General features: G+C 50.9%; 1 protein-coding gene across 1 annotated transcript; it reads right to left on the bottom strand.

Moving 5' to 3' along the window:
- Window positions 1-1,116: 1,116 nt before the first annotated feature.
- Window positions 1,117-14,791, bottom strand: LOC137459958 (cathepsin E-A-like). The gene is made up of 9 exons (XM_068170619.1): window positions 14,713-14,791; window positions 13,833-14,010; window positions 11,043-11,160; window positions 10,309-10,427; window positions 9,432-9,631; window positions 8,124-8,246; window positions 6,764-6,908; window positions 3,207-3,305; window positions 1,117-2,364 (listed from the first exon to the last, which is right to left on the bottom strand). The coding sequence occupies exons 1-9, from the start codon at window positions 14,766-14,768 to the stop codon at window positions 2,185-2,187; spliced, it is 1,218 nt and encodes a 405-aa protein (XP_068026720.1). The 5' UTR covers window positions 14,769-14,791; the 3' UTR covers window positions 1,117-2,184.
- Between the last annotated feature and the right edge of the window lie 837 nt (window positions 14,792-15,628).

Below are 15,628 nucleotides of genomic sequence, written 5' to 3' on the forward strand. Positions count from 1 at the left end.
TGTGGGACAGGCAAGGAGCAGAGTCAGGACTCTAAATTCTAGCTCCTTAAGGAGTTCATCAGTAGGACTCCATGGGAAAGGATCCTTGGGGACAGGGGAGCAGAGCCAGAGCTGGCAGATTAGTTATCAGTTGGACTTGGTGATCCTGAGGGTCTTTTCCAACCTGAGTGATTCTGTGATCTTTAAGGACATTTTCCTTAGAGCACACGAGCTCTTGACCCCCCACATGGAAGAAATAAGGAAGAGAAGAGACTGGCATGGCTGAGCAGAGAGCTGCTGGTCAAGGTAAAGAGCAAGAGGGAAATGCAGAGAGTGGAAGCAGGGACAGGTAACCTGGGAGGAGTATAGCAACATCACCCAGTTGCACAGGGATGAGGTCAGGAAGGCCAAAGCACAGCTAGAGCTGAAACTGGCAAGGGTCACAAACAATAACAAAAAGAGCTTCTACAGGTACACCAACCAGCAAAGAAAGGGTAAAGAAATCATTTCCCCTCTGAGGAGTGAGGATGGAGAGCTGCTGTCACCAGAGGAGGAGATGACTGAGGTACTCAGTAACTTGTTTTGCCACTAGGTGTGGGCCAGGGGGGGCAAAGTCTCTCCCAGTGAAAGGGAAGATGATGTTCAGGACCACATGAGGAACTTCAACATACAGAAATCTACGGGACCTGATGAGACGCATCCCAGAGTTCTGAAGGAATTGGTTGAGGTAGTCCTAAAGCCACTCTCCATAACAGCTGAAAAGTCCTGGCAGTCAGGTGAAGTCCCTGGAGACTGGAAGAAGGACAACACTGCACCCATGCTTACAAAGGGTAAGAATGAGGACCCTGGAAACCTGATGGCCTCACCTCTGTGCCTGGGAAGAGCGTGGAACAGATCCCCCTAGAAGCACATGGAAGAGAGGGAGATGATTCAGGACAGCCAATGAGAGTGGTGGAAATATGTGAACAGGTTGCCCAGGGATGTGTTTGAGGCCCTGTTCCTGGAGACATTCAAGATCAGACCCATGTGGCCCTGAGCATCTTGATCTAGTTGGAGTTGTCCCTGCTCAGTGCAGGGGTGTTGCAGAAGATGAAACTGAAACAGAGCTAAGTCCAAAGCAGCTTTTGTTTGGTTAACTTTTATTCACATGTACAGAGGCAGTGACAGCTTCAGCAGCACAAACCAATGCTCCAGTGGGTATAATATGGGTGAATCTTCTTTTGCCAGATCAGCACAGCTACCTGGGACTGTTTCACACCTCTGCCAGCACTGAAGCTGCTGCCACTGATGCCAAGGAGTGGCTGAGCAAAGGGCAGGAGATATTTAGTGCTGGTGTGTTGGTCTCAAAACTCACCTGAGGTGGAGGGGTGCTGCAGTAATCCTTTTGCAGCTCCCTTTGCAAGGATTGTGGCCTGAGTTTTGTAAGGCAAAGAGATGCTGCTCTCAGCTGCCCACACCACTAAAGGACAGAGGAGTCAGTGCTAAAAGCAGCACCTGGCCTAAGACACAGGCAGTAAACACCAAGACCCAAGAGGAAAAAGAGTGTCAGGCAAGATGAACCCAAGGGGAAAAGCAGGTTTGAGAGATGGCCTAAGGAGAAGGAAGTTGTGTGCCAGGAACAGTAGTGGCAAAGCATCCCACAGGCATTGGTTGAACTCCTCTGTACGTAAAGTGACAGAGGCAAGTCCATAGGAAGGGAATTTATGCTGCACTAAGGAAACAAGGTGGGACAGAGCCCCCAGCCATGGCAAATAATGAGGAAACAGAAGTCAGCAGGAAATGAGGTGGAAAACAGCATGCAAGAAGGAAAAAAGAATTAAAAGAAGACTATGTGGAGCAGATGAGATGGGGATTGGTGTCCCCCACTCCTAACTGCTGTCTCCTCAGCCTGGCACTACCCAACAGCTCTGTTTCCCCTGCTCTTTTGCAAATCTGAGAGCTGGGCTGTTTTCACTTCACCCTGGGAGTTGTGGTGTTCAGAAAAAAAAAAAGAGAAAAAAAATTGTTTCTCAGCTGCAAACACACAGCAAGTGAAGCAACCTGCATGACCTGGGGAAGGATCACCCCAAAGCCACTGAAACCGAGAGAGAGAGAGACCACACAGCTGCATTGAGGCCCCGAGCTTCAGCTAAAGCCCTTCTAACACAGGTGCTGAAGATCACTGCACTGACACTCAGGTAAAGGCAGCATAAATTCTGTGAGCACTCAGTAGTGGTCCTCCCTGTGAGCAGCTTTTGCAAACCCCACTCTGTCGTTCCCACGGTCAAAAATGCAGTAAAATGCAGACATGAAGACATCTCCCAGGATCCAGAGCGGGCCGGTGCGGGTGGGGATGTCCAGAGACTGAAAGCCACTCACACAGAAGGTTTGATCCTCAATAGACTCCTGGAAGAGAAAGCACAAGTCCTTGAGACCACCTGCTCCAGCCCCAGCTCAGGCAGTGAGGAGCAAGGAACCACAGAATCATAGAATGGTCCAGGCCAGAAGGGACCTCCAAAGGTCATCCAGTCTGACCTCCCCACAGTCAGCAGGGACATCCCCCACTAGATCAGGTTGCCCAGAGCCCTGTGCAGCCTCACTTTGAATATCTCCAGAGATGAGGCCTCAACTACCTCGCTGGGCAACCTGTTCCAATGTTCTACCACCCTCAGAGTAAAGAACTTGTTCCTAACATCCAATCTCAATCTGCTCTGCTCTAGTCTGAAGCCATTGTCCCTCATCCTGTCCCTGCAGGCCTTTGCAAACAGTCTCTCTCCATCCTTCTTGTAACCCCCTTCAGGTACTGGAAGGATGCTCTTAGGTCTCCCTGGAGCCTCTTTTCTCCAGGCTGAACACCCCCAGCTCCCTCAGCCTGTCCTCAGAACAGAGGTGCTCCAACCCCCTGACCATTTTCATGACCCTCCCCTGGACCCTCTTCATCAGCTCCATGTCCTTCCTATACTGAGGGCTCCAGAGCTGGCTGCAGTACTCCAGGTGAGGTCTCCCCAGAGCAAAGTGTCAGAATCACCTCTCTGGATCTGCTGGCCACACATCTTTGGATGCAGCCTAGGATGCCATTGGCCTTCTGTGCTGCAAGCTCACACTGCCTGCTCACATCCATCTTCTCATCCATCAGCACCCCCAAGTCCTTTTCCTCAGGGCTGCTTTCTATCCTCTCCTCCCCCAGCCTGTACTGACAGTGAGGATGGTTCCAGCCCAGGGAGAGCAGGGAGGCCACAGGTACACACCTTCATGATGTATTGCTCTGCTGTCAGCTTGTACTCGTGGTGACCGATCGTGAAGCTTATGTGAGGCAAGCTGGAAAGTCTTCTGCAGTCTACAAGAAACTGTGTGCAAGGCACTGATTGAGACAGCAGCAGTTTGCCCTTTTTTTCCCTTTAATTATTGCCCTTTGAATTCAAGACTTTTGCAGGAGGCAGGAGTGAATTTACTGCACAGGAACAGCATCAGACTGACTCATGGTCCAACACTGCCCTCCAGCTTTCCAGCTCCTGCACTGGGTCAAGCCAGCCTAGCAGATCACAGCACTGCACCAAGCCCTAGGGACTCAGGGATGATGAACATCCTAAAGCCCTAAAGGAATGAGGTGCAGGGGGGACTCTGCCATCCACCCTGCACAATTCTAAAGCAAAACTGAGATTTTGAGACCCAGTGAACCCACATGAGCAATGTCTCTTAAGTAAAAGCCCTCTGATGCTCTGGCATGGACTGGATGGAAGGACCTGCCTCCAGCCCAGGCCCAATTTGCTCTAACAGCTCCCCCCACTCCCTCCTGGTTAATATCACAGAATGACAGAATTGTCAGGGCTGGCAGGGACCTCAAGCATCACCTAGCTCCAACCCCCCTGCCATGGGCAGGTCCCCCTCACACTACATCATCATTTTAAGGGGGAAAATAAATAGATAAGTAAAGCCAGTGAGGAATACAGCACTTTATAGTCAGCCTCTGCTCTGGAGTGGGATTTAAAGCACCAAAGGACCAAACTCTGGCATGGCCATTAATTTCTATAAATAATACATTCACTTACAGTAACTCAGAAGAGCATTTCCTGCCCTTTCTAGTTATTTCATGAATAAATTGGCCTGTTAAAATGGTGCTGCAGGATGCTTTCAAGCCCCAGAGGGATCTCTGCTGTAAACTGTAGTGTTTGAAGTCATTTTTTTGGAGGCTTCCTAGAAGGAAGACTCTGCCTCTTTGCTGTGCTTAAATCTGCTGTATGAAAACACAGGCCTGAATCTTGGGTGAACTTATCAGGTGTCTTACTCCTAGGAAAATAAACCATGGGACACAGAGAACAAGGGTCTGAAAAAAGGCAGTCTGATAGGTTTGTAGGATTTGAGGAGCAGGACATAATTTATTTACCTAGCTACTGTGTCCATAAGGAATTGATCCTTGCTGGAAAGAGAGAAATGTTCTGGTAAAAATCACTGCTGAATGCATCCACTTTTCCCAGGATACATCTGAGCCAATACACTCAAGTCTCTGGGTGGCTTCTACAAAAACACTCCCAGAGAGGCTTATTTTTAGGATGAAGTTTGGTTTGGGGTTGTTTTGGGGTTTTTTTTGGCAGAATCTGAAAAGCTGCCTGAGTGCTCTTGTGTCAGCCCTGGAGTATAAAAACACAGGATCACAGGATGAGCACAGGATGTCAGGGGTTGGAAGGGACCCAAAGAGATCATCAAGTCCAACCCCCCTGCCAGAGCAGGACCATAGAATCGAGCTCAGGTCACAGAGGGACGTTGAAAGTCTCCACAACCCCTCTGGGCAGGCTGTTCCAGTGCTCTGTGACCCTTACAGTGAAGAAGTTCCCCCTTGTGTTGAGGTGGAACCTCCTGTGCTGCAGCTTACATCCATTGCTCCTTGTCCTATCCCAGGGAGCAAGTGAGCAGAGCCTGTCCCCTCCTTCCTGACCCCCAGCCTTCAGATATTTATGAACATTTATTAAATCCCCTCTAAGTCTTTTCCAGACTAGAAAGCCCCAGGTCCCTCAGCCTCTCCTCACCAGGCAGTGCTGCAGTCCCCTAATCATCCTCACAGCCCTCTACTGGACCCTCTCCAGCAGATCCTTGTCCCTCTTGAACTGGGAAGCCCAAAACTCAACATAGTACTCAAGATGAGGTCTCAGCAGAGCAGAGTAGAGGGGGAGGAGAACCTTCCTGGATCTGCTGGACACACTCTTCTTGATACACCCCAGGGTGCCCTTGGCCAACACATACTGCAATGCCCTGATTGCTCTAACATGCACTCACTAAGGCACTAATATAAGTGCACTGGAAATATGTATTTTATTTATATCCATTAATATGTGTGGCAGTTTGAGGCTGGTTACCTTCAAGTGCAGACCTCCAGAAGCTAGAGGGGTCCAGGAGGTGTACAGGAAAGTGTAATCTTTGTATTTCATACCCATAACTCCTGCTTCCTTATAAAATTGGCTGAGAGATTAATTTCTTCCCTTTTTCCTCCCTTTCTCCCCCTGGGAAGGACAAGCAGGTTTTTACCTCCCTGGTGGAGGAGTGAGGCCTGGTGTCAGCCTTGGCAATGCTGCCAATGAGGCTTGGAGCTCCCTACTTGGGGCTTGGAGTTGCCAAGCTGAATTTGTGCTGTGTCACACAGGATCACACAGAAACATTCAGGTTGGAAAAGAGCCTCAGGATCACCAAGGCCAACCCAGAGCCCTACTCCACAAGGCTCACCCCTAAACCACAGCCCCAAGCACCACAGCCAAACCACCTGCAAACACAGCCAGCCTTGGGGACTCCACCACCTCCCTGGGCAGCACATTCCAAGCCCTCACCACTCTTGCCTGAAAAAAAGCTTTCCTGATGTCCAGTCTAAACCTCCCCAGTGGCAGCTTGAGGCCATTCCCTCTTCTTCTGTCATTAATGACCTGGGAGCAGAGACCAGCACCAACCTCTCCACAACCTCCTTGCAGGTAGCTGTAGAGAGCCAGGAGGTCTCCCCTCAGCCTCCTCTCTTTCCCACTGACCATTCCCAGCTCCTTCAGTTGTTCTCCATCAGATTTCTTCTCCAGGCCCTTCCCAGCTTCCTCGCCCTCCTCTGCCCTGGCTCCAGCACCTCCACATCTCTCCTGTATTGAGGTGCCCAAAACTAAACACATTACTCCAGGACCTTCTCCAGCTTCCTTGCCCTCATCAGGGAAGAGAGCCAAACCAGTAAGGAGACAAAAGAATAAGGATCAGGAGGGAGAGTAAAAGAGAGCAGGGTCTGTCCCCAGCACTGTGGTTCATCTTTCAGGAGTCAGCTGTCCACCCCTCCCAGGAGGGGATCTAGCCAGAAACTTTGAAAGGAAACCTTCCTCTGCTTTTCCAAAAGAAAATCACCTCTGATGAAGAGTAGGGACCAGAATCACAGTATCACCAAGGTTGGAAGAGACCTCAAAGATCATCGAGTCCAACCTGTCACCACAGACCTCATGACTAGACCATGGCACCAAGTGCCACATCCAATCCCCTCTTGAACACCTCCAGGGACGGCGACTCCACCACCTCCCTGGGCAGCAGTTCCTCACACTGACACTCCCACTTATGCACTCAGGAGTACAGATGAGGAGGTTGACATCTGAGAAGAGGTCTGGGGCAGGAGGACCATGGGTCACACCCACCATGGCTCTGAGTTCTGTGCTGTCCTGGAACCAAGGCTTTCCCTGGGACCTTCCTGAACTGTGGTGGTGGGTTTTTTTTTTTCTGATATTTCCCCATCCTGTAACAAGCTCTTTGCACCAAAGAGCAGCTTCTCTTCCTCTCTAGGCTGTATAGCATTTACCTCTCCAATATGTGATGGACTTGCCCCAATGTACTCCTGCAGTCGTCTGACCTGTGAAGAGGGCCCAGTGATGAGGGAAGTGCCGGAGTCAACGATGGCCTCGCAGCCGTGGGAGCAAAGTGCCACCCGGCCCTGGATCTTTATGCTGCAAGTGAAAACCAAAGCCCCTTTAAACAAGAGGTCTATACACCATAAAATCATAGAATTGTTAAGGTTGGAAGTGACCTCAAAGATCATGTAGTTTCAACCCCCCTGCCACAGGCAGGGACAGCTCACACTGAAGCAGCTCATTCATAGAGTCATATAATGGTCCAGGCCAGAAGGGATCTCCAAAGGTCATCCAGTCCAACCCCCTCTGCAGTCAGCAGGAACATCCTCAACTAGAGCAGGTTGCCCAGAGCCCTGTCCAGCCTCACCTTGAATATCGCCAGGGAAGGAGCCTCACCCACCTCCCTGGGCAACCTGTTCCAATGATCCACCACCCTCACGGTGCACAACTTGTTCCTCACATCCAATCTAAATCTGCTCTGCTCTAGTATGAAGCCATTGCCCCTGCTCCTGTCCCTGCAGGCCTTTGCAAACAGTCTCTCTCCATCCTTCTTGTAGCCCTCTTCAGGTACTGGCAGGCTGCTCTTAGGTCTCCCTGGAGCCTCCTCTTCTCCAGGCTGAACACCCCCAGCTCCCTCAGCCTGTCCTCGTAGCAGAAGTGCTCCAATCCCTTGATCATTTCCATGGCCCTCCTCTGGACCCTCTCCAGAGTACCACTAGCTGCAGTACCAGAGTACATTGTGAAACTAAAATCAGCTGCCAGGATTTTCCACTCTTAGAAGACAAGAACTACTTTAAAAGACAAGACGGTAACAAAAGGAAGGCATGAGGAAGGCTTCTGTTTGCAGACCCACCTTGTTCTCTCAGGACTCCTGAAACCCTAATAATTTGCCTCCTCCTGATGAATTTGTCCTCACTCACAGGTATGTCTCCTCACCAATTTGTGTAGCAGGAGGAGGAATGATGTGACACCAACTGCTCTGACCAAGGTTAAAAGGAAAGATGAGAGAAGGACACAAAGCTGGATTCAGCTCCTGGGTGCCTTAACCACTTAACTGAACAGTCCACAGGGAGACAAGTTGGCCATTGGTGTATTATCCTAAAACACATTAACATTCTCTTCCAGAAACCAGCTGCCCATGTCACAGCAGATTTCAAGAGCTAACAAACCTCAGTCTCATTCTGGCAGCCCTCCTCCTTCTTGAGAGGCACAAGGGTTAAACACTGCAGCTGAGTCCTCCTTCGCTAGGGCTTTCTGGCTCTGCAGGTTTCACCTGGGGACAATCCCACCAGGAATTCCATACATACATACTTGTTCATGTGTATTTGCCAGTAGCCTTTCTCAGTGACTGGGACCCAATGAATTGAGCCTTTGTAGAGGGAATGGTCTATCCCTCCCAGGAGTAACTCGCCACCGCTCTCGTCGTCTTCTCCTCTGCAAGCGGAAGACAGGTTAAGGCAGATGTGGAAGTGTACCAGCATGCCCTGATGAGATCACACTCCAAAAGCAAAAGACAAAGCACAGCCCTTTCTAAATTCAGATATGGGTGATCAAAAGGAATTATTTCTCAATTAGAACAGCATATGTCTCACAGAATCACAGAAACATTCAGGTTGGAAAAGAGCCTCAGGATCACCAAGGCCAACCCAGAACCCTACCCCGCAAGGCTCACCCCTAAACCACAGCCCCAAGCACCACAGCCAAACCACCTGCAAACACAGCCAGCCTTGGGGACTCCACCACCTCCCTGGGCAGCACATTCCAATGCCTGACCACTCTTGCCTGAAAAAAAGCTTTCCTGATGTCCAGTCTGAACCTCCCCAGTGGCAGCTTGAGGCCATTCCCTCTTGTTCTGTCACTAATGACCTGGGAGCAGAGACCAGCACCAACCTCTCCACAACCTCCTTGCAGGCAGCTGTAGAGAGCCAGGAGGTCTCCCCTCAGCCTCCTCTCTTTCACACTAACCATCCCCAGCTCCTTCAGTTGCTCTTCATCAGATTTCTTCTCCAGGCCCTTCCCAGCTTCCTTGCCCTCCTCTGCCCTGGCTCCAGCACCTCCACATCTCTCCTGTATTGAGGCACCCAAAACTAAACACATTACTCCAGGACCTTCCCCAGCTTCCCTGCCCTCCTCTGTACTCCTCCTTTGATGGTCTCAATGCAGACCATCCAAACAACCTCTGACAAGTCTTACTGTAGGCTGCCAAATGGCCAAGACAGGCATGAGGAGCAGGCTCCAAATCAACGTTAGACAAATTGGTGGAGCTACAGCCAGGCCCAGATGAAGTAACAACAATTTCTGTTCTGAAATGTGGCTGCTTGGGTGGAGCATCCCATTGCTGTTCACCTCCACTGTGAACCTGAGCTGGGAGCTTTGCTTTTGTTTATGACCAGCTCCAACAAGAACAACTGCCTGGCCAAAAGGTCCATGGTCCACTTTCCCTCTGCACTCCATGTTTCTTTTTTATTTAGTGTCAAATTGGAAAGAAAAAAAAAATAAGAGAGGGGTGTGGGGAAATTCCTTCCTGGAATCTAAGATTTATGCAGCTGCACAACTCTCTCAGCAATTAAAAATGATTTGCTGCTTTTTATTGCTGGCAGTGTCACTTGAAAGACTGACCTTTTCAGGTAGAAAGAGAAGATTGGCTCCTCCACCAGATGCTGCATCATGATTCTGTCAAAGACAGGCAGGGCATTGCCCACTGCTAACGAGGGGTAGCCCAAGCCCAGGATGCCGTCAAAGTGGGCAAGGGTGAAGGTTAGTCCTGGCTCAAACACCGACTCGCCAAAGTCCTGCCCCTTGATGGAAATGTTACTGATCTGTGTGGGACAAGTAGAGAGTCCATCAATTACAGGGAGTTAGCCATGTTTCAGGTCTCCATCAACAGACTCATTCCGTTTATAACGCCTGAATATCCTTGTGGGACTTGCGTCAACTTAACAGGCTCCCGTTTGGCAGGGACGCTGTGCCAGTTCCTTTTAATACCTTAATTCACAGTCTCACAGTACATTAGAGGTTGGAAGGGACCTCCAGAAATCACCCAGTCCAGCCCCCCTGCCAAGGCACAATCCCCCAGGGGAGTCCACACAGGAATGCATCCAGGTGGGGTTGGAAAGTCTCCACAGAAGGAGACTCCACAACCTCTCTGGGCAGCCTGCTCCAGGGCTCTGGCACCCTCACTGCAAAGAAGTTTCTTCTCATGTAGAGCTGAAACCTTCTCTGTTCAAGCTTGTACCTACTGTTTCTGTGAATGTTTCTCTGTAAATCCAACACAGGACCCAAAGGGAGGAGCCAAAATGCAGACTAAAATAAAATCTTAGGGATTTGCTTGGGTAGCCCAAAGCCTGAGCAGCACCCACACCTCTTGGTTCATCCTGTCCCTTCCTAAAGCAGGCAGGTTTTCCCAGGCAAGGTTCCCCCAGGCAAGGCAAGTATCTGAGCTGCCCTGAAAGGCTGGCTGAGCCCCAGGCTGAGCCCCATTTTGGTGGACACTCACCTGCAGTGTGTCTTTGCCAGCAACACCCAGCAGCTGTCCTGTGCCATACGCCAAGGAGAAGGCTTCCCCTCCGTGCTCATAGGAGTCCGACAGAAAGGACTTGAATTTCTGGTGCAACCCTACACAGAATCATCACAGAATTATGGAGTCTGGTACAGACCTCTGAGACCACCAAGCCCAGCCTATGACCTAACACCAACACACCAACCAGACCATGGCACTGAGTGCCACATCCAAGCTTGCCTTCAACACCTCCAGGGTGAGAGCTGTGCACCAGGGGGAGGACTCAGCAGTGCAGCCTCCCCTCCATGCACAAGTGGCCAAAACACAGGCGAGAGAGATTCTAGCTTCAGTGGCAAGGGAGGTACTTGCTCCCTGGCTGGCTTCCCAGCTTTTCTTTACCTTGGAGGTTATTTTGGGGTTTTTAATTTAATTACACACACACCCAAAAAAAGGGCATTTCCACTGCTGCTTGTAGCTTGCCCATGTTTATTTTCATGCTATTTACATCAGGCACCTTGTGGGGTGAAGGGACACTGGACAGCCTGCAGCTGGTTGCAGAGTGGCATAGGAGGACAGAGATGAAGGAGTAAGAGATGGGGTTGAGAGAGGCCCTCAGGAATGCTCTAAATCCTCCCCTCCCAAACCTTTGCTGAACGTGAGCTCCATGGGAAAGGAGGACTGGCCAAGCTACCCAGGACACAAGGAACATAAGGAAGGATAACATTCCTTACTGCATGCCTCGCTGATGCAGTAAGCAGAAGGGACCCAAAAGTTGGAGGATCCTGTGTCAAACACGACGGTGAAGCTCTGGGGCGGCGTCCCGACACTCACAACTCCGTAGTACTGCGCCTGGGGGAGGCACAACCCAGTCAGAATCACAGAAGCAACCAGCTTGGAAGAGGCCTTCGAGGTCACCAAGGCCAACCTAGCACCCAACCCAAAGTAATCAACCAGACCATGGCACCAAGTGCCTCATCCAGGCTCTTCTTAAACACCTCTGGGATGTCAATCCCACCCCCTCCCCGGGCAGCACATTCCAATGGCCAATCTCTCTTTCCATGAAGAATTTCTTCCTCACCTCCAGCCTAAACCTCCCCTGGCACAGCTTGAGACTGTGTCCTCTTGTCCTGTCACTGGTTGCCTGAAAGAAAAGACCAACTCCCACCTGGCAAATAGTCTCAATCCCTCCATAACCTCCATGTAATGCCTTGTATATGTCTGCAAGCAAATCAGTTGCCTACTTCTCAGTAGTATCTCATTGCAGAGTGAAGGATAGAACAGAACAGAATAGAATAGACCAGGTTGGAAAAGACCTCAGTCCAACCTATCACCCAACACCATCTCATCAACTAAACCATGGGACCAAGTGCCACATCCAGGTTCTTCTTAAACACCTCCAGGGATGGTGACTCCACCACCTCCCTGGGCAGCACATCCCAATGGTCAGTCTCTCTGGGAAGAATTTCTTCCCAACATCCAGCCTAAACCTCCCCTGGCACAGCTTGAGACTGTGTCCTCTTGTCCTGTCACTGGTTGCCTGAAAGAAGAGACCAACCCCCACCTGGCTACAACCTCTCTTCAGGGAGTTGTGGACAGCAAGAAGGTCTCCCCTGAGCCTCCTCTTCTGCAGGCTAAGCAACCCCAGCTCCCTCAGCCTCTCCTCACAGGGCTGTGCTCCAGACCCCTCCCCAGCTTTGTTGCCCTTCTCTGGACACCTTCCAGCGTCTCAATGTCCTTCTTAAACTGAGGGGCCCAGAACTGGACACAGGACTCAAGGTGTGGCCTAACCAGTGCTGAGTACAGGACAGAATGACCTCCCTGCTCCTGCTGGCCACACTGTTCCTGATGCAGGCCAGGATGCCATTGGCCTTCTTGGCCACCTGGGCACACTGCTGGCTCATGTTCAGCCTACTGTCAACCAGTACTCTGACCCCAGCCTGTAGCACTGCATGGGGTTGTTGTGGCCAATGTGTAGAACCTGGCACTCAAATGTGTTAATTTTCAGCCCCAAGAGAAAGCTCTCTCATGACCATAAAGGCTTTGAGGCAGCTTCCTACTGATGTCAGTAAGCAACCAGTGATGCAAGGACAGCACAACCCATCTCCACCGGTGCCAGAGGGCTCCAGCCAGCGGCACAAACACTGTCACACATGGCTGGGCTTTTTAATTCATCATTAGCAGCCATTAGCAAGTCAATAGATGAATCCTATTGCACAGAGTGTATCTGTACAGGACAAAGTTCATCTGGTGGATTAAGAAACCCCTGACCGTCCCTGGAGACTAATTGAAGCTAGAGATAATCTGTGAACACAGGAATGCTGGAGTGAAGAGCTTATCCACATCCCACATTCAAGTGCCTAAGTGCAGCCTATCTAGCCCTGAAAGAGTACTTCAGCATTAAGAGACCTATTTATAGGAAGAGGCATTTCTGGAATTCAGAAGCAGATAGCAAAGCAGTAGCCACAGCCAAGGCTTTTGCAGCAATACAAATATTTGGAAGTGTCTCTTCAAGTGCATGGTTGTTAACTGCAGCACTGACCCTGCAGGTCACTGCCTGAGTGAGCTAATCAGGAGCAGGCAAGCAAGCCCAGCAGGGCACACAACACCTACTTACACAGCAGGGTTTGATTTCTTCTCCTGCTCAGCAAACCTGTGTTGATTACACAGAATTGTCAGGGTTGGAAGGGACCTCAAGGATCCTCCACTTCCACCCCGCCTGCCATGGGCAGGGACACCTCACACTACAGCAGGTTGCTCACAGCCACATCCAGCCTGGCTGCAAACACCTCCAGGCAGGAGGCTTCCACCACCTCCCTGGGCAACCTGTGCCAGGCTCTCACCACCCTCATGGGGAACAACTTCTTCCTCACATCCAATCTCAATCTCCCCTCCTCTAGCTTGGATCCATTCCCCCCAGTCCTATCACTCCCTGACACCCTCAAAAGTCCCTCCCCAGCTTTCTTGGAGCCCCCTGCAGATACTGGAAGGCCACAATGAGGTCTCCTCGGAGCCTTCTCTTCTCCAGACTGCACAACCCCAACTCCCTCAGTCTGTCCTCACAGCAGAGCAGCTCCAGCCCTCTGCTCATCCTCATGACCCTGCTCGGGACACCTTCCAGCACCTTCCAAATCCTTCCTGTAATAGAGGCTCCAGAACTGGACACAGAGCTCCAGCTGTGGTCTCAGCAGAGTGGAGCAGAGGGGGAGAATCCCCTCCCTGGCCCTGCTGGCCACACTTCTCTTGCTGCAGCCCAGGCTCTGCTTGGCTCTCTGGGCTGCAAGTGCTCACTGAAAATATATAAGTGCACATCTGGAGAGTGAGGCAGCTCTGAAATATGTTCATTAAAAAACAAGAAGACGAAGCAGCAGCAGCAAACCCCAGAGCAAAACCAGAGGCACTGATTTGTTTCTGACCCAACACTGAACCACCTCAAGCCTTCTGATTTCCTTTGAGAGACCAGATTTGAAAGCTGCCTTCCCACAAGCAAGTCCTTACGACTGCAGTAACGAAGCTGTACTTACATTCATGTAATCATAGAGCTTTTCTGAGGCAGCTCCTGCAGACAAAGCCATATCTGCAGGGAAGCAATGCAGGTACCTTCGAGCAAAAACATCAGGGTGGTGATCCCTCCAAAACTCCTCTAATTCTCCCTTGTCCTTCAGCTGCTTCTTGATAGATTTGAATCGAACGAGGGGGACTCTACGTGAAGAAACACACCCCAAAAAATGAGCTGCTGCTCCTTCCCAGAGCTCCCAGAGACTCCTTTATGTAGACTCACAGAATTGTTAGGGTTGGAAGGGACCTCAAGGATCCTTTTTTTTTTAAGAAATTTGTTTCTTTATTGAGACCTCAGGTAGCAACCAACAGAATACAGAACACAGAATCAACCAGGTTGGGAAAGACCTCAGAGATCATCCAGTCCAACCTATCACCCAACACCATCTCAGCAACTAAACCATGGCACCAAGTGCCTCACCCAGGCTCTTCTTAAACATTTCCAGTGATGGTGACTCCACCACCTCCCTGGGCAGCACATTCTCTCTGCCTGGGAAGAATTTCTTCCTAACATCCAGCCCAAACCTCCCCTGGCACAGCTTGAGGCTGTGTCCTCTTGTTCTGGTGCTGGTTGCTTGGGAGAAGAGACCAACCCCCACCTAGCTACAACCTCCCTTCAGGGAGTTAGAGAGGGCAAGAAGGTCTCCCCTGAGCCTCCTCTTCTCCAGGCTAAGCAACCCCAGCTCCCTCAGCCTCTCCTCACAGGGCTGTGCTCCAGACCCCTCACACCTCTGTTGCACTTCAAGATCATCAAGTCCAACCTATCACCCAGCACCATCTCATCAACTCAGCCAGCTGAGACAGGTGCCAGAGAGCTCTCCAGCTGTGCTAGAGAGGCATTCTTACCGTTCCAAAGCCACGGTGAAGGGGATGGAAACCACAGCCCACAGGATCACCCTCATGGCCCCAGGTGGTGGTGGTTGTGGTGGTTCAGAGCCTAAGGACACTCTCATTTACTCAGGACTCCTGGTTTTATACCCCATCGTCAGCACAGGGCCCCCTGCCAGGTCAACGCATGGCAGGAGGTCAGTGCTTTGGCAGAGAGCAGATTGATTTGCTCTCAAAGTAACCACTGGATTGTGCAAACAGTGGTGTCCAGTGATGCTGCTAAGGCACAGATAACCAGGGCAGAGTCATAATACCATAGAATCACAGAATGGCCTGGGTTGGAAGGGACCTCCAAAGGTCATCCAGTCCAACCCCCTCTGCAGTCCAGCAGGGACATCCTCAGCTAGATCAGGCTGCCCAGAGCCCTGCTGAGCCTCACCTTGAATATCTCCAGGGAAAGGGCCCCAACCACCTCCCTGGGCAACCTGTTCCAGTGTTCCACTACCCCCATGATGCAGAACCTGTTCCTAACATCCAGGCTAAATCTGCTCTGCTTTAGTTTGAAGCCATTGCCCCTGGTGCTGTCCCTGCAGGACTTTGCAAACAAGTCTCTCTCCATCCTTCCTGTTGCCCCTTTCAGAGTCTAGACCAAACATTTTACTAACAATCCTTAATGTCTTCTACCTAAATATAATACCTGGAGTGAGCTTGGCTTCCATCAGCATGGGAAAGAGGAAGCAGCCCCAGGACTTGCCTGGCTGCCTCCAGTTAAGCCACTTCTCAACCTCACCTTAGTGACAAGTGGCTCAAAAGTGTCTGAGGCAGAGAAAGAGGACAGAGTGCATAACCATGCACCTTTCACATGGGAGCATGACAGCAGGGCTGGGCAGATGGAAGGGGCTGGGATGCGTCACCCCCTAATCACTGCACTGTA

This window comes from Melanerpes formicivorus, unplaced genomic scaffold (genome assembly GCF_026170545.1).
Source record: "Melanerpes formicivorus ecotype bairdi unplaced genomic scaffold, bMelFor1.0.p_v2 SCAF_474, whole genome shotgun sequence".
In the NCBI taxonomy this organism is placed as follows: Eukaryota; Metazoa; Chordata; class Aves; order Piciformes; family Picidae; genus Melanerpes; species Melanerpes formicivorus.

What these genes read in the sequence shown, in the direction of transcription:
- LOC137459958 (XM_068170619.1), bottom strand. Translation starts at nt 14,768, where the DNA reads ATGAGGGTGATCCTGTGGGCTGTGGTTTCCATCCCCTTCACCGTGGCT. An exon ending in CTGCATCAGCGAGGCATGCA is followed by an intron (nt 10,428 to 11,042) that starts GTAAGGAATGTT and finishes GATTCTGTGTAG; the next exon opens with GGTTGCACCAGAAATTCAAG. An exon ending in TTCTCTTTCTACCTGAAAAG is followed by an intron (nt 8,247 to 9,431) that starts GTCAGTCTTTCA and finishes TTCCGCTTGCAG; the next exon opens with AGGAGAAGACGACGAGAGCG.